General features: G+C 34.6%; 2 protein-coding genes across 2 annotated transcripts; both read right to left on the bottom strand.

Annotated features, from left to right (window-relative positions):
- Positions 1-121: 121 nt before the first annotated feature.
- On the bottom strand, positions 122-6,735 carry LOC132132282 (HIV Tat-specific factor 1 homolog). Its single transcript, XM_059544657.1, has 10 exons — positions 6,618-6,735; positions 5,218-5,382; positions 4,904-5,120; positions 4,739-4,786; positions 4,414-4,568; positions 3,666-3,829; positions 3,465-3,561; positions 2,393-2,482; positions 2,131-2,268; positions 122-637 (listed from the first exon to the last, which is right to left on the bottom strand). The coding sequence occupies exons 2-10, from the start codon at positions 5,380-5,382 to the stop codon at positions 353-355; spliced, it is 1,359 nt and encodes a 452-aa protein (XP_059400640.1). The 5' UTR covers positions 6,618-6,735; the 3' UTR covers positions 122-352.
- Positions 6,736-12,180: 5,445 nt separating this feature from the next.
- fhl1b (four and a half LIM domains 1b) lies at positions 12,181-20,937 on the bottom strand. The gene is made up of 6 exons (XM_059545004.1): positions 20,814-20,937; positions 14,900-15,062; positions 14,183-14,357; positions 13,454-13,623; positions 13,106-13,292; positions 12,181-12,995 (listed from the first exon to the last, which is right to left on the bottom strand). Exons 2-6 carry the CDS (start codon positions 15,053-15,055, stop codon positions 12,841-12,843), a joined length of 843 nt encoding a protein of 280 aa, XP_059400987.1. The 5' UTR covers positions 15,056-15,062; positions 20,814-20,937; the 3' UTR covers positions 12,181-12,840.
- Between the last annotated feature and the right edge of the window lie 102 nt (positions 20,938-21,039).

The following is a 21,039-nucleotide window of genomic DNA, read 5'->3' as shown; positions in this document are numbered from 1 at the left end:
TACACTTAAGGAAACTACTTGTTTTTTTTTGTTCCCTTATAAACCAAAGATCTTGTTAGAGAGAGAAGATACAAATAAACATCTTTTTCATGAAACAAGAAACAATGATGAAGTCACAAAATATTTGTATATATTTTTACTATAAAACTATTAATAGATGTTCAAACTGATTCAGACAATGACACACATTACCATAAAAACATACAAATGACTATTTACTGTCAAATTTCCATTACTGTCCTTATTTTGATATGGTGAAATGCACAGACATATCACGGGAATAAACAATTAAAAAAAAGGAAGCATTGTATATTAGTATGAAGATGTTTTAGCAAGAGACATTAAACGAGTCCTATGCATCCTCATCACTTCCTGCTAAACTGCTATCGGTCGACACTACTCCTCCTTCCTCTACCTCGTCGCCCTCCTCCTCATCTTTCCCCTCTTTTGGTTTTGCAGTGCTTTCGTCTGTATGTTCCTCTTGTCGAGTCTGTTCTGCTGCTTCTTGTGTGCTGGGATTCTGTTGTTCAGCTGCTTCTGAAGAGTCTGCCTTAGCTTTGGCAGATGCACTCTCATCAGTCAGAAAAGAGGACCAGGTTTTCAGTCTCTCTTCTCGTTCTCGTGAGGTTTCCTCAACCTGGGTGTCCAGAACCAAAATGTGAGACAAAGAAAAACGAGCAATAGAGAATACAGAAATGATCAATTATTTTAATTCATTTTGTTGTGGTTGTTATTCTGGTCTTAATTTTTTTTTGAATACAGTTGGTATTGAAAAGAATCACTCCTTTTGTCAGTATTTTGTTGAACCACCTTTTGCTTTAATTACAGCCTTTAGTCTGTTGGGACATGTTTCTACTAACTTTGCACATCTAGACCTTGCAATATTTGCCCACTCTTTGCAGAACTGCTCATGTTCAGTTCAATCTGATGCTGACAATTTGTGGACTGCATTCTTCCAGTCATTCCACAGATTTTCAGTGGGTTTTAAGTCTTTAAGTCATTTCAACCCTTTACGCACTCCTTGGCAATATAATCAGCATTGGCTAGTATAGTTTTTAGTTTACTAACCAGACTACTATTTTACACACACACACAATTCTAAATAAACTCCATTTTCTTTTTACAGGAAATTACAACAAAAATATTGTTTACATGTAGCTTGTCGATTCACCGTGGTATGTAAGACTCTCACTCTCTCTTTTTGCATGTGTGAGATAAAGTGGTATCAGAAAAGTGATGGCGAGTCATGCACCATCACCATAGACTGTATAAAAACAGGCCATCATGCTATAGTATACATTGCGGCAAATACAGGTACGCTGCACATCCATTGAGCTGAAGTGAAATAGTACGGATCGCTTGATGGAGAATGACGCTCTAAAGCCCTCAGTCAGAATGTTCTATGCTAAGCTTGTAAACAGCCTCTAACACAAACACTGGCGAGTAAAATCGAAAAATGTATTAGCCAATGGTTAACAATAGACATTAGGTGTGACCCAAATAGCGTACTTTTGCACTATTCTATGATTTATTTTTTTGTATGAATTATTTCAAGATACAAAGCAACGAAATCTGATCATTTTAAAGCGGAGTGATTCCTTTCTATACTCCCTGTATGCCTCTATAGAAACGGTTTATTATTTCAGCTTTAGTTTTAGCAATTTTAGTAAAGTTAAACTAAATCAAAATGAGAAATGTTGCCTTGGCAACTGGCTGGCACGAAAAAAAGTTACCTTTTTAAATTCAAAAATGAATTTAATTCATTCAAACTTTTTCTTCAATGGTTTTAGTTTTTGTTAATGATCCTGAAATTGACACTATTAACTTACTTAATATAAATCTCTGGTCTAAATGTGCATGTGATTCCAAAGGGAAAAATATATTTGTTTACACAATGTAATAACTTTCCTTTTCTGATGACATCATTAAGGCCATGCAAAGACGCATTCGGTTTTGTATGTACAGTAACATGCTTTATATGATTCAGCAAATTCCTAATGAATAAACTAGTCCCTCTCTACTTTTTCTCTCTTCAAACAACTTGTTTCATTCAGACAATATAAGATAGAGGAAGTATAACGGGTTGCAAATAGCAATTCATCATAACTTTAAATAGACCAAGTATTTTACCTGGTAGTCAGTTACACCATCCCACAGCTCCGCTGACAGTTTCCTCCCACCAAACCAGCGTCCATTCAGAGCCATCTGACACATGTCCGCCTCTTCAGGTTCCTTAAAAGCCACGGATGCCACTCCATCAGGGTGCCTCTGATTTTCATGGAAAACGCAAAGAGTATAGTGTTAGGAATGCAAGAAAGAGAGACATTTGAATGGCTACGGATTTTCAGCAGTTGTTTTCGAATATTTTGAACAGGAGTTAAAGAGGACTTACATCAAAAACGATGACCTTCTTCACTTGGCCAAATTTCTCACATTCTGTCCGTAGATCATCTCTGTACTCATTCAGAACCAAAGGGTCCTCCTGCATGAGACATAGCGTGCAGCTCGTCAACACATTATCAGTTAACATTTGCCTTAATTTATGTTCCTCATTATTTAAAAAAACTTTGATCTAAAGGATTATGGTTAAACTTTTCAGTTTACTTTGTTGGAAAATATAAATTGTGCCTAAATGGTACTAAAATACCTTATATAATTATAATACATAATAATCAAAAATACAGTTTAATACGATACAATAAAATATTATTACAATTACAATTTCAAGCACCATTACACAAGTCTTCAGTATCACATCATCCTTCAGAAATCATATAATATTCTGATTTGCTGCTCAAGAAAAATTCCTTATTATTATCAAAGTAGAAAACAGTTATTTGTGGAAACAATTTCAGAAGTTGTTTGTTAAATAGAAACAGCATTTAATTGCTGAGTTGTGTTTGACTGAGTTTAGTTGAGATATTTCTTAAAAATAAACCTTACCAATCCCAAACTTTTGAACGATAGTGCTATATTAGTAATAGTTGCGTCACATACACAGTTTTAGTTCAATTTAAGTATCAGTCTCATTCATTAAACACAATAAATAGTCACAGAAATCATGACGATGCTTGAATTGCAGATCCACGCCTGAATTTCGACTACCATCTGACCCTTTAGGTTGCACCTACTTCAGGAATGCAGACAGACCCGCTGTGAGATGTTCAACGCTGTCACAGAGAAACTAAATGCCGTGGCTCTAAACTTTTGCTAATCAACAGCATTACTGTAATTAACTTCATACATCTTGAATACCAGTTTAAGGCTGGAGTTATTCGGAGCCGTAAAATGAAATTCTGTAGGTCTGGTTTCAGCTGCAGCAAAAGATTTGACAAAAGCTCTGTCAGGAGGTACTTTTTCATACAGACAGCATTCAATGTAAAGTGTTCTTCTTTTCACGAACATCTGTAGTATGTTCCAGTGTATTTGTGGGTGTGTCTGAGTGATTTGTGATTAATTCTTGCCTCAAAGTCACTGGGATGAAACATGTTTTGGATGATGATGACTTTTTCATGCCTTTTGCGAGTGTCCCCAGCCTTCTCCGGCCTCCAGTCCAACTGCCTGTTAATCATAAATGACAAAAATGTCAGTCAAATCTACAGCAACGCAGAAAATATTTAATCAACCATATAGAGCCGCAGGAGTCAGTTTGAACAGATTCTTACTTTTGTTGCTGCTGGAGTTTTTTGCGATATTCTTTGTTTTTTTTCTTCTTCTTGTTTGCGTCATATTGTCCTTTGAGTTCGAATCGCGCTTCCTCCACGTGAAGCTGATAGCCCCGAACCTCTGTCTCATCTAAAAGCCGCTTGGCAAGAGCTACAGACTCTTTCTAGAAGGAATTAGAAAACAATAAAAAATAAGAATGTAAACAATGTTAAAGATCTTAAAAATGTTAATTTAAAATACAGCTGAAATTTACATTTCGAGATAAAATGGGTTTAATTTGAAGTACTAAATTACTAACTAAAAAATAAAGCTATATATAAATAAAGCACATAAAATTCCTAAAACTTGTACTAAATTTAAAATGAATATAAAAATCTAATTTAAAATAATTAATAAACATTATAATAGCATATAAATAATAGTAAAATAACACTGAATGTAAAACATGTAAGTGTTTTTATTTTAGATATATATAGACTAACTTTCATGTTTTGTTTTGTTCATTTCTTGTTATGCTGTAAACTGGGTTTTACATTTCTTTTCGGAGCAGATCAATGGCAGACTTCTGAGCTTATGCACTTTCGTTTTTGAGTAAACCCTGGCAAACATATCCACACATAATGCTCTTTCACTCAAACTAAGGTGCATAAGAACAGATCATTGGCCTACGATCAATCAGTTTCATTCAAAATTTTCAGCACAGCACAAGGGATAAATATACCTGATCATAGTATTACAATGACCAACCTTCAGGTAGCAGCAAAGTCCATCTCCTTTTTGGTTCCCGTCCTTGTCTTTGTAAAGCTTCATTTTATAATCTTCTGTGATAGGGTCACGCATGATAATTCCACATTTGGACATGACCTCCACAAACTCATCAGGAGTAATGTCTGGAGGAAGACCTAGCAGAAAGACACATTCACTGAAATACATTTGTGAACCAAATTTTCGATTGACAGCCAATTGATTTAAAAAACAGACAGGATCATACCAATAACTTCATTTCAAAATTAAAAACAAATAGCAAATAAATGAAAACAAACAGCAATCTAAAAATGTGGTAATGATATACCTGTCACATAAACATTGGTGTTTTTGTCCTTTTCAACTTCAAACCATCCTGTAAAACACATCACACAATGTATATTTGTTAATATAATTAGAATACCTTGTAAAAAAGAAAAAAAAAAAGAAAAAAGAAAGCATAAAATAAAATTGGTAATGAATAATTTCTTACCTGGATCTGCTTTCCTTTTCTCTCCTTTCTGAGCTCCCTCCTTAGCTGTTCCCTGGGTTGTGCTCTCCTCCAGATTCTTGGGTTCTTCTGTTTTTTTGGGCTCCTCCGGTTTGGCAGGGAGAGATGCAGAGAAAGGGAGTGCAGCAGTTGGATCAGGGGCCCCATCCTCATTGAATCCATAGTTTGCTTGATATGCTGCGATGAAATCATCATTTACCTATAAAGAAACAAATAAGTGAACTTTAATACAGAACTTTTACTGGGTTATGAAAACAGACTAATTGAGTAAATGTAGTATTCTGTTGTTTGGTAACCTTTGGAAACCATGCTCTCTTTTCATGGTCCCAGTCGTACAGAGTGCCGTCTTCTGGGTCAGTGTATGTGTACGGATCCTCTCCACCCTCTCGCCTCTGTTCATACAGCTGCTGCAGACGGAGCTGCTCATGGAACACTTTATTACCATCCGAGTCCCCACTCATCTACAGAAACCAAGAGAAGTCAGAGATACTGAATGTAAATCACAAGCTCTGCTGACACAAAAGAAACTATATATGTGACCATGGACCACAAAACTAAAAAAACATTGTATGGGTCAAAATTATTGATTTTTCTTTAAATATATATTAAAATATATTAAAACTTAATCTGATTAGTAATATGCATTGCTAAGAATTCATTTGGACAACTTTAAAGGCGATTTTCTCAATATTAAATTTTTTTTTGCACCTTCTAATTTTTTTTATAAAGTATAAAAAATACACATGCATACATATATGTGTGTGGGTGTGTGAAATATAGTGTGTCTGTCTGTGTGTGTGTGTGTATGGGGTGGGAATCACAAGGCACCCCAAAATACAAAACGATACATGGCTCACGATAGCAATAATATCATGATAGAGCAATTCTGCGATAACTGATATATTGCTAGACAATCCTATTATGATACATCCCGATATCGTACAAATAATGCAGTTCTTGAACATCGCATATTCTGTTGATTTTGTTTGCCCCGTAAGTGGTATAGAAGCCAAGGTTTGCTCAGAATTTGAACTTAAAAGAGGCTTTTAGAGAATTCATGATTTTAGTCACACTTTTTCTTAGGCTAGTAAACTTATGTTCACGTCTCCGTCACTCATATGTTGAGCGCCACCTGGAGGAATCCTTCAGTATGGACATCTATTTAAAGCACCTCGTTTTATTTGTTTGAATATCGATATTTGGCGCCAGTGTATCGATCCTCGTATAGCACGGAGGACAAAGATATATCGCACGATCGATATTCTGTGTGTATATAGCCTCTTACATTCGTTGCCATTAGATTTTAGTGAAAACATTGAGTTATAATGTGATTATAATAGCAACCAATGTAGATAGATTGGCTAAGTGTAGAAACTAGGCTAAAAATAATAAGAAACCGATAGACCACACTGGAAATAACTGTTAAATGAATTGTAGGCGTTCAGTATTAATTGCCGCTTCATTTGGGGCATGTTAGTAATTCTCAAATTTTCAGCCAAAACATGTCTTGATAGTTTTGATGATGACACCGACATCAAATCCGCTAATGATGATTGGACGGGTAAACACACAGCTGCATATCGGCTTTTTTAGAGCCACTGCATCTAGATTTAACATATGAGGTGAACAAAAATGCTCTTCTTATCTGCTTATAATACTCTGCATTAATATTTTAAATAAATAATAAAAAACCCACCTTTCCAGTGCCGAGCCTCCAAAACGTACGTACAAGTGTTGCACTTCCGAAGAACGCGCAAGTCCGCTGCTATGCGTCTTCCGGAATGCAACTGTCGGACGCACATGTGTAGTTCCTCTTGCGTTCACACTGAAAATTAATTACGTATCGAAAGCACTCCGTTTACGAATTACAAAAAACCTTATATAATTCATACACTACATGGTTGAGTACATAGTGTGTATAGTGCGTCACAATCGATGTCCCAATCAATCGAACCAAATTTACATCATCACTAAGGGGAACAAGTCACTCTATTTGCAGAAATGGATAGATAGAAATATTATCTTTTTAAAAGACCTTTTTGATGATAATAATCAATTACTTAATTATGAATCTTTTCTCAAAGAGAAAACATTCCCAATAACGTTCAAAGAATATAACTCGGTTTTCAAGTCTATACCTAATGGCATATTAGAACTAATGAAAGGTTATAAAAAACAAAACGAAATTCTAGGTTTTAATTTTACTCTTTATATTAACGGTATGGATATTATGAGTAGAAATTGTACTAATAGGCATATCAGAAAATGTTTTTTAAATTTAAAGAAAATAACACCTCGTGGGAAATTTTTCTGGAATTCTAATTTTTCTGAAATTAATTGGCATAAGGCGTGGCTTGTTCCTTTTAGATTTTGTATCTCAAATAAAGTTAAGGAATTACATTTGAAAATATTACACAATATATATCCCACAAATTTGTTTATTTCAAAATTTAAACCGGTTGATAATCTTTGTAGTTTCTGCAAGACAGAACAAGAATCGTTAACTCATCTTTTTTATAGTTGTTCATTTTGCACGACATTTTGGAAAAGTGTTGAAAGTCATCTGGCTTTTAAAACAAAACATTCAATAACACTTGAAGGGAAACAGATTATTACATATTTTGATTGTAGAGATAGAAGTTTATGTAATATTGTAAATATTTTTATTTTATTAGGCAAGTTTCATATTCATAAAGCTAAATTCTCTAAATCAAGACCATGCTTTAAATTCTTCCAAACTGAAACTGAAATATATTTTGAGTCTCTTAAATTGGTAAAAAATAAGAAAGCTATGTCAGCAACTGATATATATTCCAAACTTTTCAATTGAAAATATAAAAATACTTTTTTTTACAAATAATAAAGTTTGAAAGTCTGTTTTTATATATATATATATATATATATATATATATATATATATATATATATATATATATATATATATATATATATTATGTAATTATTAATATTATTATTATATATATATATTATTATTATTGTTTAATATTAATTTGTATTTGATGGCTCTGTTTTGTATTTGTATATATATATATATATATATATATATATATATATATTTTTTTATTGTGTACTATTTGTTTACGAACTGTGATGTTTGTATGTTTGTTAATTGAATTCTAATAAAAAAACAAAACAAAAAAAAAACAAATTTACATAATTTTTGTTTGTCTCAGCATACTTTTTCTTGATTGTTTCATGAAACAATGTTAAGATATAATGTAATTTAGTCTGAGAGTTTTCTATATGCTTATTCACTCATTTTTTAAGAATCAAATGTCATTTTAAAATTGAAAGTTACCAGAAAAATCATGTGCTTAAGTACAGAGCAAACAAACAAAAACAGTCACATTTATGTGGATAGATGTCTGTGTCAAATCCATTCTTCCATGGACTTGAAGGAAACTTGAGCCCACTTGCTATGACAGGAGATGTATCGTAGGGAAGAACCATCAATCCTACTCTGGCTCTTGCTATTACCAAACTGTTAAAACAGTTAAGACAAGAAAACGTAAAAGATTTGGAAATAATATAATTAACAATATCATATTGGTAATGTCTTACACAGGTCTGGTCTTGTAATAGTCATTTGACATTGACTGGACTCTGAGGAAATCGTTGAACTCTGAGCTGAATTAGACTTGATGGATCTCACAGATGCTATGAAAGGAAAAGCAGTTTGGCTCCTTTCTGAAAACAATCTGGAAGTTAGTGTTTGTGTTTTCCAAGATTGTTACAGTTACAAGAAAAAAGATTGTGCTTTACCAGATTATTCCTGCAGCTTGAAAAAAACCGCAACATAAATGTATTCTCCATTGCTTGTATACATTTTCCTCCATGAGACAATGGAACACAAAAATAAAGAATTCTGGAACAAATCACAACATATTAATGGACTGGATCCTAAAACAGAATCTAAATTAATTATATGTGCTCTTTCTCACCTTGAAGGCTGTTCAGAATGGAGAACAGGTAGAGGAGGAATACTATGACAGGACCTCAGGCGAGAAAAGGTGAGGTTGTGAAAATTTCCTTGGTCAATATTGACCACTGATATTGCTGTTAAACAGAAACTGTTAAACTGACTGACTCGGCAGTGAACCATAACATCTGGTCTCCAACAGTAACTGTGAAGTTAAGAATACTACACAAATACAAGGAAGTTTTTTGTTTGTTGTTGTTTTTTGTTTATGTTGAAATATGTATTATTATGGAATATAAAATCCACATGTAAAACTCTAACATAACACTAACTAAATTAATATATATTTAAGCATAATATGTGACCCTGGACCACAAAAAATTTGGCTGTTTGAGACGTGGCTCAACTGTTCCTAGAAGAATGCTTCCAGAATGTTTGCAAATTGAGAAAATTAAATGTTCCCCTTTAAGTTTTCCATAATCAATGTTTGTGTAAGTAAGAGAAAGAATTCTTAAAACTTTAGAAAATAATGCTCCATGACTTTATACGAGCACTGGGAGAATGTTCTTAGAATATTAATTAATTAGCTGGGAAAGCTGGGAATTACTTTTGCATTTAGGTCTGGTGCTGCTAGTCATACAGAAATTACATTCTTTATCGTTAAGCATCATATTTTTGGGGGTTGGTTTGCAGGGCCGTGCAGAGACCTTTGGAGGGGCAGGTGCTCAAAGTATAAAAGGGGCACATGGAACAAGGCTTTAAATGGCGCTGTTCAAAATATCAATACAATATATAGCAATATATTGTGATGCATTCCTTGCTGATTCGCGTATCGATATGGATGATTATGTAGTGATACGGCAGCAAATGCTCTGATGCAGTTTTGAAAAAGAAAAAATAGAAAAGACAATTTTAAGTTTAAAAGTTAAACAAATATTTTCTTTCCACCTAATAATAGCTCTGGGATCAGAAACTGAAATGTCTTAAGTTGTCCCAACCGGATGGCTTTTTTTTCTCTGTTCTACAAAATCATTACTCCCTTTCTGTCACTTGTGCCTCTACATTTCCCTCTTTTTCTTCCTCTGTCTCCATCTCCTCATCTGGGGCCCGTTTCACAAAGGAGGTTAAGTGAAAACTCTGAGTATGTTAACCCTGAAATGAGGGAAACTCTAGGTTTTCTGTTTCAGAGTGGGAGGTTTGTCAAACCTGAGAAAGCAGGGTAAGTCAAGCCCGTTTCTGAAAGAGAGGTAACTTACACTCAGAGTCAGTTACCATGGTAACTTACACTATGAACCTAACCTGGTTGGGAGCAAGTTTTCTTCGATAAACCCAGAGTTTATTTCGGTCTCCTCCCCCTTTTAAAACACTTCATTAATGCACGCTGGAAAAATGCTCTTCTTACTAAGTGTTTTTTTTCCTTCTTTTTTCACCCAAGTACAAATATAAAAAAGAATTATAAAATAAAGATTGATTTTCTATATAAGAAAATGATATAAGAAATTTTGTCTTGTTTCCTGAGGGGGGGGGGGGGGGGGTCTAAATTAAGTGCATTTTACTTAAGCAAAATTATATGCCAGTGTGGTAATAAAAATAATCTTAATGCAAATGGTAAACCTTATTCTGAGTGTCTCTTACTAAGTGCAAATCTACTGTAGCTCCGCCCTCCATCGACACATAAGGTTAAATATGACATGTGAATAACGGCTTCAGTGGTGTAGGCACTAGGCAGTAATGTTTTTGGCACGGAAACTAGCTTGTAACATGATTGATTGGGTTAGAGTCCGGCTTTTGCGAGCTCATTCTTCTCACTTTTCCCATCACATGTCACATTAGAATTTATTTTCAATAAAAAAAAAAAAAAAAAGTAAATTGCCTAACGAGTGTTTAATAATGATACAACTATTTATAATTGTAATAAATATAACATATCTGCATGTTCTCACATCACACCGTTCTTGTAAAATAATAATAAGTAAATAAACATCAAAATCACTTCGCTGAGAATGAAACACCACTTACCAGCTGCCGCGGTGTTAATAATATCCTCTAGCAATTAAAAAATGCGGAGCTTGAGAGGAATCCTCCGGCTCAGAGGAGGTCGTCGTCGTCAGGTGAAAGGTCATCATGTGGATAATTTTATTTACGGCTGAATTATTATTAATCAATTTTACTAATATTTAGATTGGGCATGGGCAGGCATTCACAAAAGGGCATGTTATTACAAAAAAAATTAGGAAAATTTGCTTTGACAAAAGGGCACTTTGGGCACCAAGGGGCAAAGGGGCAGATGCTCAAGCACCCAACGCCCCCCCCCCCCCCCACTCTGCACGTGCCTGTTGGTTTGTATTAAGCAGTATATTTAAAAAACTATTTTCAAAATCTATCTCTTTAAAAAAGTATGACGGAATTTCAAACATCAATTCTATTTAGGTACTGTAAAAGTTAACATTTTCAAGAGAGGCTCTTGCCATTGCCTTCATGCTGTCTTTTCAGGGTTTCCCACACAGCAAAGCGAAGCGATGTGCTGAACCCCAAACTGGGGCCATTTTAGGGGATCTGGGGTCTTTATAGTTATCATTCTTGGTGTGAACAGGGTTGTATAAGACTGTATCAAGCTCCACTGCAAACATAAGGTTAAAATCATTTTCCACTTTACTGCTAATTGTATCTCTCAGAAAAAAGGAACAAAATGGGCATCATTCCAAAGGCTATAAAGATGTTAACTTTTGGTGTTAATATATACTTTTAAACTATTGCCATTATGTTAATAAATACTTAGCATTTAGGTAAATGAAGTACAAATATGTACCCTTTAGCTTTTGTATCCCAGTGATTTCTGGGATCCCAGTGTTGAATTATATTCTAATTTATAAATAAATTTAATTAAAAAAGAAAGTACTTGTAAATGATTCAATCATTTGTCATTATGAAGTCACAAAAAATATCAATTGTAATATAATCCAAATCCAAAATGATTGATTGGCTGTCATTGTTTTATCATTCATCAGCTGGAAAACGATGTTGTTCCCTTGTCGTTGTTGAATGGGGACACCTCCATTTTCGTAGATTTAGAATGATTATTAAAATGTTTTAGTTATTGTTGTCATTATTATATGTTTTGTTGAAAATATGTTTTCAAAAAATGATCAAAACATCTTTTGGGGGACTTTGAATTTGGTGTCATTTACTGGTTCTGTGATATATTGTGCCACTAGATGTCGCTGCTGCATTAAAAAACACGGCATTTAATGAACGCAAATGTCAGAATCCAAACTTCATTTTTTCTAGATGTCGCTGTTTTCTGAAATAACACACAACATTTAAAGAACACAAAGGACAGACTCCCAACTTTATTTTTCTCAGATCATACAAAGGCAAATAAAATAACATATTTGTCATGTTAATGGAAGTAAGGAGAACGTGTTAGTAAGGAAACAAAAACCACACATATTAATTTTTTTCTCCAGTGTGGGTTGTTTTTTTATACGAAAATGTACCAATTAGTATTTCAAATCCCAAGTAAGCGAACTAAAAGATACAGAAACACATAGTACTGAAAAGTTTGGTGTCCATTATTACAAGCTGTTAAAGATTAAAAAAATTATCAACCCAAAGCTTAATTTTAAAACATTATTTGAAACACATATGTACCAGGAATATATCTCAATCGACAGACTTTACCTTCTTAATACACACCTCTTCTCATCATCCATCTTTCATCCAGTCTTACTATCTTTCCTGAGACAAATGGGCCTTTGGAAAGAGAAAGGATACGCTTTCCCATCAAAGCTTCTAGGTAAACGTAACGTTCCTCACAGGAAATATCAAACTCCCTTCATAAAGAAGCCAGAACCAACATAGCAGAAGCCTTTGTCAATACTTCAGCATATTTATGTGGGACTTTTGTATAAATTTAAATGAATGCTGATATTTTTCTAAAGTAATCTCACTCTTCCGTGTCTCCACAGTCATCAGGCGCTTACAGTTTCTTGGAGCAGTCAGAGCAGTATATGTCTCCACTGTGAGCTACAAAGCGCTTTTCTGCCAGGTTGAGGGAGCACTTCTTACAGTTAAAGCAGTAATCGTGCCAAGAGCCACCCTCATAGTTCACTACATTCGCAGCCTTGCCAAATCCTGAGGGATGAGAAAAGGTAGATTTATTTGTCACTTTAGTTCAAGTCAAATACAGAACTTTTAACAAGAATAATGGACGTCAGTGCATATGTGTGTGTGTGGATTCAAACCTGTAATGGGATTCCTGCAGCTGCTGCATTTTTTGGCCACAGTGCTTTTGTAGCAGTCCACACAGTAGACCTTTTCCTCATGGGAGGTGAAGCGGGTGCCAGCCAGGGGCTTTCGGCAGGAGGAGCACACAAAGCACTCAGAATGCCACGGCTGATCCTGGTAATTCACACCTCCTGTGGTAATGGGCTGGAGGAAGAGAGCCAAAACATGTGGAAACAATAGACTGAACTAGACAATAGACTTTATTTTATAAAAGAACATGTTTTGTATTCTCAAAATATATAGTAACCTTCAACTTTAGAAATAATAATTGATAAAAATCCATTCATTTGTACTATATCTCTTACCTTCTTACAGCAAGCGCATTGTTTGGCAAATTTCTTCTCGTGGCAAGGGCCACAGTAGATGTTGTTGTTCTTTGTTATGAAACTTTTGGAGCCGATTGGCTTTTGACACTGATAGCAGATGAAACACTCATCATGCCATGAGTTGCCTTTGTATTCAACATTCTCAGTGCCTGGAAAGGAACACAGGAGACCCCCATTGTCAAAAAGACAATATTTGAAAGCCCCTTAAGATATTTCTGGAACTTCTGCTGTAATGACAAGTTTGTTTACAGGAACTAAAAGCAGCAAGTGTTAAAATAATTACATAAAAGAATTAGAAATAACTAAATTATAAAAAGTTTCAGCAACTGAATTTTCTTCAGAGTTTACACTTTTAGATGAATGAATTATTTTTCTATAAAAATATATACTATTAAAAATATTTATTATATATTCTAATACACACACATACAGTACATAAATAATTTTATAATATCTATAATTAAAAAACTACTTAAATTATGTTAATTTTAATTGTTTACATTTTTTATTAATTAATTAAATTAATTCTCTCCTATATTTTGAGTGAAGAAATCCTTGATCTTGTTGAGCAAATGAATTAGATAAGAAGTATATGTATTAAAGTGCACTGTATATATATAAAACATATTTTAGCTTTTTAAGATCTATTTTATATTTCTGTATAATTTATACATACAAGATATACAGTAGAGACTATCTGTACCCTACCTGCCAGTATGGGCTTGTAGCAGCCATGGCAGCGAGGGGCATCCTCACGTGAGCTACATGTCCCACACAGGATCCTGTCATCCTTGGAGGTGAAAGGCTCCTTGGCCAGATTCTTATAGCACTTTGCACATCGGAAACAATCCGAGTGCCAGTACCGGCCCTTATGGTGAAGCTCCTAGACAGACCGCAACCAAAAATGATAGATGTACTGTACACACTTGATATAATACAATTTAACTTCAACAATATTTGTGAAATTATAAAAATATACACCACCATTCAAAAAAAAGTTTACATTAAAGCTACATAATATGTCTTTCAAATAAAATTGTAAAATATATTTAAATAGAAAACATTTTACATTAGAGGAGATGACTAATAATGAAAAAAATTCATGTAATAGATAACTAAAGGTGTGAAACTTTCTCTAATCATTAAACTAGCATTTTAGTTTAAATGGGGACGCAGTGTCTCATTCCCTCTCGAGGGCCCATGTTACATGTATAACCTGAGATGTTCCCCTTCAAGGGAACTCGCATTGCGTCCCCTAGAAGACGCCATGCGTAGTACAAAAAATAGTGGCAAACATATACCAATTTAAAAGTGGGACACTTTTGTCTTCATGCTGATGGTATTTCCTAAAGTGTCCCCTAGGGGATGCAGTGTTGAGGTCCCTTGAAGGTGAACAAACATACAGCTCCTGATATGACATGTTACCTTGGAGTCGGTGCTGATTGGGCGTCGACATTCCGTGCAGGTGTTGGCGCAGAACTTGTCAAAGCATCGCACGCAGACTTGTTTCTCGTCTTTCCTCACAAACTTCTTTCCACTGAGGTCTTCGCGACAGTAAAAACAGTTGGAACGGCCTGCCATAGTCACCCTGTGAAAAAACTGTGAGAAATAATAACAGCAATAACCTCACTTTGCTCAAAAAATGTGGTCATAAAAAAATAGGCCAACATCATGATGTATAAATGTAGAAAAAGAAATAGATCTTTTTTTCACACGTCTCACACCCCCTCATGTAGCTCAGTGTTCAGAGTTTCCTCAGGAAACAGTGAGTGCGGACATTTATTGATAAGAGAGTGTTTGTTCCGTTTTCCCTTAGGCGGAGTTATCAAATTGCTTTATGTAACCATAGGCAACAGCAAACAGTACATGTTTTTTATTGTCCTCCAGTCTTATCTTCATCCGATAGCGGTTCACTTCAGCTTTAAAGCAGGTTAGCAGACTGCCAGATGGGATGAAAGACCTTCTTTCAGTATGATAAATCTAATTGGTTATAATAAAACTACACACTCATAACTAAATCAAACGATGTCACGAACAAACATAGGAAGTATAATAAAAATTGAATTTGTTATGAGATATTCGATTATAAATATAGCAGATCACATTGCAGCGACTGCCTGGTTTGAATTACTTATTGTTTAATTCGCCAAGACAAATTGTCATTGGGAACTTTCCCATGTAGTCATTTAAAATGAGAGCTGGTTACCAAACATTTCTTGGGAATTAAATATTAACTTTTGTGCAAATGCTTCAAGCAAATAGATGCATGTTTTCTAGCACGCTAGCACACATTTGATCATGTTTATTTTTTTATATATGAGTGCAGAAGTATGTCTGATATGCATGTGGTGAAATGAGGAATGTTAACAGCTCTTTGATGGTGTTTGAATAGGGAACCTCTCATTCACTTCTTAAAACATTTTGCATTGAGGTTACATACTGTATCTGGTTAATTATTTAGCATGCATCAGATTTGAACACTTTCCAGATGGGTTGTCTGTCAACTAGCCTAACTAATGACTGTGGTTTGACACATTTTGTCTAGTCTTCACAAAGTCCCAAAGGCTGAGGAAAAATAATGTGTCTACTTTCCTGTCTCCTTTGCAAATGTGAACTAATCCTTTATTGGAAGGAAGCTGGTAGATCCCAAAGTTTCAAATGAAACTGAGCAAGTTGGCCTGTATAGTCCATAAATAAGTTCTGCTCAAGTTTTCAAACGTCACTGCCAAAACCAGAATTGCAGATATTTTTCTGGGTCGTGTATGGCTTACATACGCTGTACCGACCCAATGGTCCTATTAATACATCTAAAACCAAACCTCCCATCCATGCTTGTTTTAGACAAGCAGAAGTATTTTTTAATGGACACAGGAGAAGTATTTGAACAGTAATGAGGTTTAAATATGCTAGATACTGTTACAGGACTTGGCATAAGTGCTCTTGTTTTCCCGAAAGTTTGAAGACTTCTGAAATATGCAGTTCATGGTTGTTTTTTTCAGTTCTGTGTTTCCTGGTCGGTTAACTTTAATAACAGACCATATAGACATTTAGGGATCAAATTTTAGCTAGGTTCTTACAGACATGCTCACCAAAGCTCAAAGATCACCGGCTCATACTTTTTTCAAATTAGATTTATGGTGTTTTTATGGGACAGTCAAGAGAGGACAGGGCCTGGATTCATAAAAATTTTTAAGGATAACATTTTTCTTAACTACTATTTCCTTCCTATTTTCTACATTGGGGGAAAGTGAAACACTTTGTTTTTCATAAAAGACTTATAAGAAAAAAGAGAATATTCATATCTTTATCTTTTTTTCAGGTTTCCCTTCTTGAAAATAATGAAAGGGAGAAATTCATTATTATTATTTTTACTATTTTACTATTATTTTTACTACTTTTACTTTTTATGATTATTTATTGGTATTAAGATTTTTTTTATTAATCATTTTTTTTTAAAGATTTTTCATTTTATAGAATACAAGTGGGGCATTTATATTATTATTATACATATTTTTTCACCATTATTATTTTTCCTTAATAACTATAATACTTTATTTCTTTAGAAGATTTTCATAAATCGCCTTAGATTCGATCTCATGTCACCAACATGCACATGTGCTAACCACTAAACTACATTTCCATTCATATGGTTGTAATTAACACCAAACAGTTTCATTAAAACAAATAAAGAGCAAATAAGGGAACCTGCTAAATGGGTCACAGATAAGCGTGAATGGGGGCATTTTTACAGACGCTGATGTAATGGCGAACTGACAGAGCCCTGTTTTAGTCAAATATTTAATGTGATCTCCAGGGAGATGGCAGACTGTTGAGACTGGAATCTGATTTCAGGATGACCTCATGCACTAGCATCTGGAACACAGTAGGCAAGCGCAGCAGCCAAAGCAAACGAGGGGAAGAATTGGAACAGTCACGCTGCTTGCAACCCATTGGTTGAAGCGATATGAGAGCCTGTGAGACTTCAGCTGAAGAGAAAAATAATATGGTGATACTGATCATGTTTTTTCCCTCCTTTATACTGCTTTTGCGTGCATTTAGCAAGTTATTTTTCTTTGCAGGCTCGTAAAAGGGTGCGGTGCATATCATGAAGGCGACCAAATTAGAAGCTGGGCTATGACATCACTTGTTGGTTTAGCTCAAAACATCCCTTTTAATGACAGCATTCGAAAGCCACACATGAACTTACTTGTGCATATGCTCTAACCCAAACAGAGAAACATATGTTGGAAGTCCTGTTTTTTTTTAATGCATTTAAAGATACAAATGATCCTGTTTAGCAAACGTGGGTCATCTGAAATGGGTTTGGTAATGGAAACAGCCCTGTTATACAGCTGGGAAAATGAAGGGGGTCTTTGCAGAGTGTTGTGTTGGCATGATCTATATGCTGAAGAATGTGGTGAAAGCTTGGAAACAGGAAGCCTGTGAAACAGCGGTAAGAAGAACAGGCGAGACGGCTGGCCAGCGGTGTAACCCTAGTACTCTTGATCTGCACTCATAAATACACTTTCACAAAGAGGAAACTCAAACAAGACTACCGTCCCTTTCTAGGCAAGTGAGGTTAATCTGGGGTCACATTTTGACCACCATATAATTATCCTGTTTAATGTTTATAATTGTTTATAATGTAACCTATTGTTAGTGCCAGGTCATGTTACTTATTACATGGCGTTCTGGAATATTTCATCTGGTCACGGCATTCATTTGGTTATTGTTTGTGCAGCAGTTGGGTTCTAGAATTTTCTCCATAGGGGAATTTATTTTTGACCAATGGGGCTGTTAACTGATGGTATATGCCTTTGCTGAAGCCACCATTGTGTATTATTTCAACATAGTTTTTAAATATTCATATATCAACTGCAGAATTCATGACTCTAAAAAAATCTCCACCAATCAGAGAATCGAAACAAATGAATCAGACAAAAAGAGATCTTTAATGTCGTCAACCACTCCCATGAACCTGCCCTATCAAACTACTTAAATATTTGTATAGTTTATTTTGCAATAAACATATAATTTTTGTTCTATATATATAATCAACATATCAATAGTTCTATATTTTCTCCATTTGATTGTGTCATTTGCAATGCTTCATGGGAGTGTAGTTTTTTCCCTCAATAGAGCTGTTACCATACATGGCCTTGTATGGAACCTTTGTTTTTTTTTTGTCTGATATTCAAATCCTTTTCTGTTTTAAATTACATTTTGTAATGTTGTGATTGTGATTCCTAGCTAGTTGGTTTGGTTCTTGGATGGTAATTCTTTAATGGAGGCTTTTTAAAATCCCTATGGGAAAAATACTAATGGAAGCAAGGCTGCTGAAAAAAAAGATGGGCATTTATAAAAATATCTGATTTCAAAGACTGAACAATCAGAAAAGAGTTATTTAATGTTATTTAAAGTCAACTTAAAAAAAAGGTTAAAACCCAATTAAAGCAAACAGTTTGCCAGTAATATTTGTTGTAGCACTCACTGATATCCATCTGCTGTTATACGTATATTCTAATACACAGAACAGTATAAGAAGACCCTTAGTTACAATTGCAAAGGTATTATTAAATAAGTAGTAGCCTCAGGTCATAAAAGATATAGATGAGTTTGTTTCTTCATTAAAACAGATTTAAATAAATAGACTCCAATCTATTAATTAACATCTTGTGAAAAGAAAAGCTTCCATCATTAAGTTGTTTTAACTTTAATCTGTCACTTATTGACCAAATATGAGTCCAAAATATATATTGTAATAATGCTTCCTCCAGTAAAAAAAAGTCCATCCCCTGTTGTCCCCTTACATCAAAATCCACAGATATATTTATTTAGAACTGTTTTGGACTGTTTCTGCTTTTAAACGGTGATTGATATATAAAGGATTTATATTTCATTCGGAAGCAATGTTTTAAAGTGAAAAAGTCGTAATGATGGATTTGTTTTTCACAAACATGCACCTTTTCACTTCCCAAGACATTAATTGAAGGACTTTAATTGTGGATTAGTTGTGGCTTATTGTGATGTTTTCATCAGATTTTTCGGAGTCTAATTCTGGCGGCACCCATTCACTGCAGAGGATCCATCGGTGAGCAAGTGATGTAATGCTACATTTCTCCAAATCTGTTCTGAGGATGCAACAAACTCATCTACAATTTGGATGACCCTAAGGTGATTACATTTTAACCAAATGTTCATTTTTAGGTAAACAATTATTTTAACCTTTTACGGAGGTTTCATGCAACTGGCTCCTGATTTGTAATCAGTCCTAAGGCAGTGACTCAAGCACATGAGACTATCCATGTGCCCTTGACACAATACAATACTCTTATGGTGGTATGTATACAGGGAGTTTGTTTCCTCTATTTAAATGTGCATTATATCAACACCACATATTCCATTGTTATTCATTTATGGACTATGTGCAAAAACACATTTGTATTTGTATAAATAATCACCCTGAATTTTTTTAATATGTTACCTTCAGCCAGCAAGAAGTGTCCAAATGGAAAAAGGCATAGAAACCAGACATGGTATGATAGCCTATAATTTTTCTGTGTATTTTACTTCCTCGTAATGTGCACCGGATAATGACAGGGAATTATTGACATCAAAGACAGATATCAGATATTTTATATATCCCTCTCATGGGGTGGATACCTTCCTGTACATAATTTAGACACAAACTGTCAAGCGGAGTCTCTCCCAACATCAGTCTATGCCTTAGACATGTGGCAAGATCTTTGTGAAAATCTTTAATAAGAAACAGATTTCAGAGGCTGAAAGAATATGCAGAAAATCCCTGCAGCCAACGCCCCATCTACTTACTTCAATGCAATTCATATTCAGACTCCCACACTGCTACAATATCAATGAGGTTAATCAAAATAGAGTATCTCACATGTAGAAGGTAGACATTTGACCGGCCAGATTAAATATTAAACAGCTAAAGCCAGTTTAAAAATATGAGCATTTTTCACCAGTAATGTAGGATGTAAGTCTTAATGGAAGGTGAAATACATTTATGTTGATCATACAACACCAAACTTATTAGAATATTTTCAGATATCAGAGAGTATTTTTAATATGATTTTATTATCATTTAATTAAATATAAAACATTATTTTGCCTCTTTTTATGTCTCTGATTTCTGATGTTTCCTAGGCACAGGTCTTTGCATATCAGCCTTTATGATATCAGCAGAGAACCAAGGCTCTGTGATTCTGGATGTTGTGCAATTTTGATTAGGCTACCGTATCCTGTCAAGAAAACGTAAATTTCGCTTATTGTCTGAGCTTTTTTTTTTTTTTTTTACCATTGAGAAAGTTTAACTTACCTTTTGTGTGTTACACGGTGCTCTAAGTGTCCTATCTACAGCCGCCACAGCAAAGAATAAAGTGTTTTGCGCTTGGTCCGGTTTGCGTTGGTGGGTTGTAGAGAAGTCTTAGCTTATAAATATAAATGACCTCATGCTAACGTTGTTGGGTAGCCTTCCAATTGCTAAAGCTTTCTTACGAATATTAATTAGGTACTTGTGACGTTGTACAGTTACCATCCAATTA

The sequence above is a fragment of the Carassius carassius genome, chromosome 49 (assembly GCF_963082965.1).
Source record: "Carassius carassius chromosome 49, fCarCar2.1, whole genome shotgun sequence".
NCBI lineage: Eukaryota > Metazoa > Chordata > Actinopteri > Cypriniformes > Cyprinidae > Carassius > Carassius carassius.
This window is presented reverse-complemented; position numbering and strand designations above follow the sequence as displayed.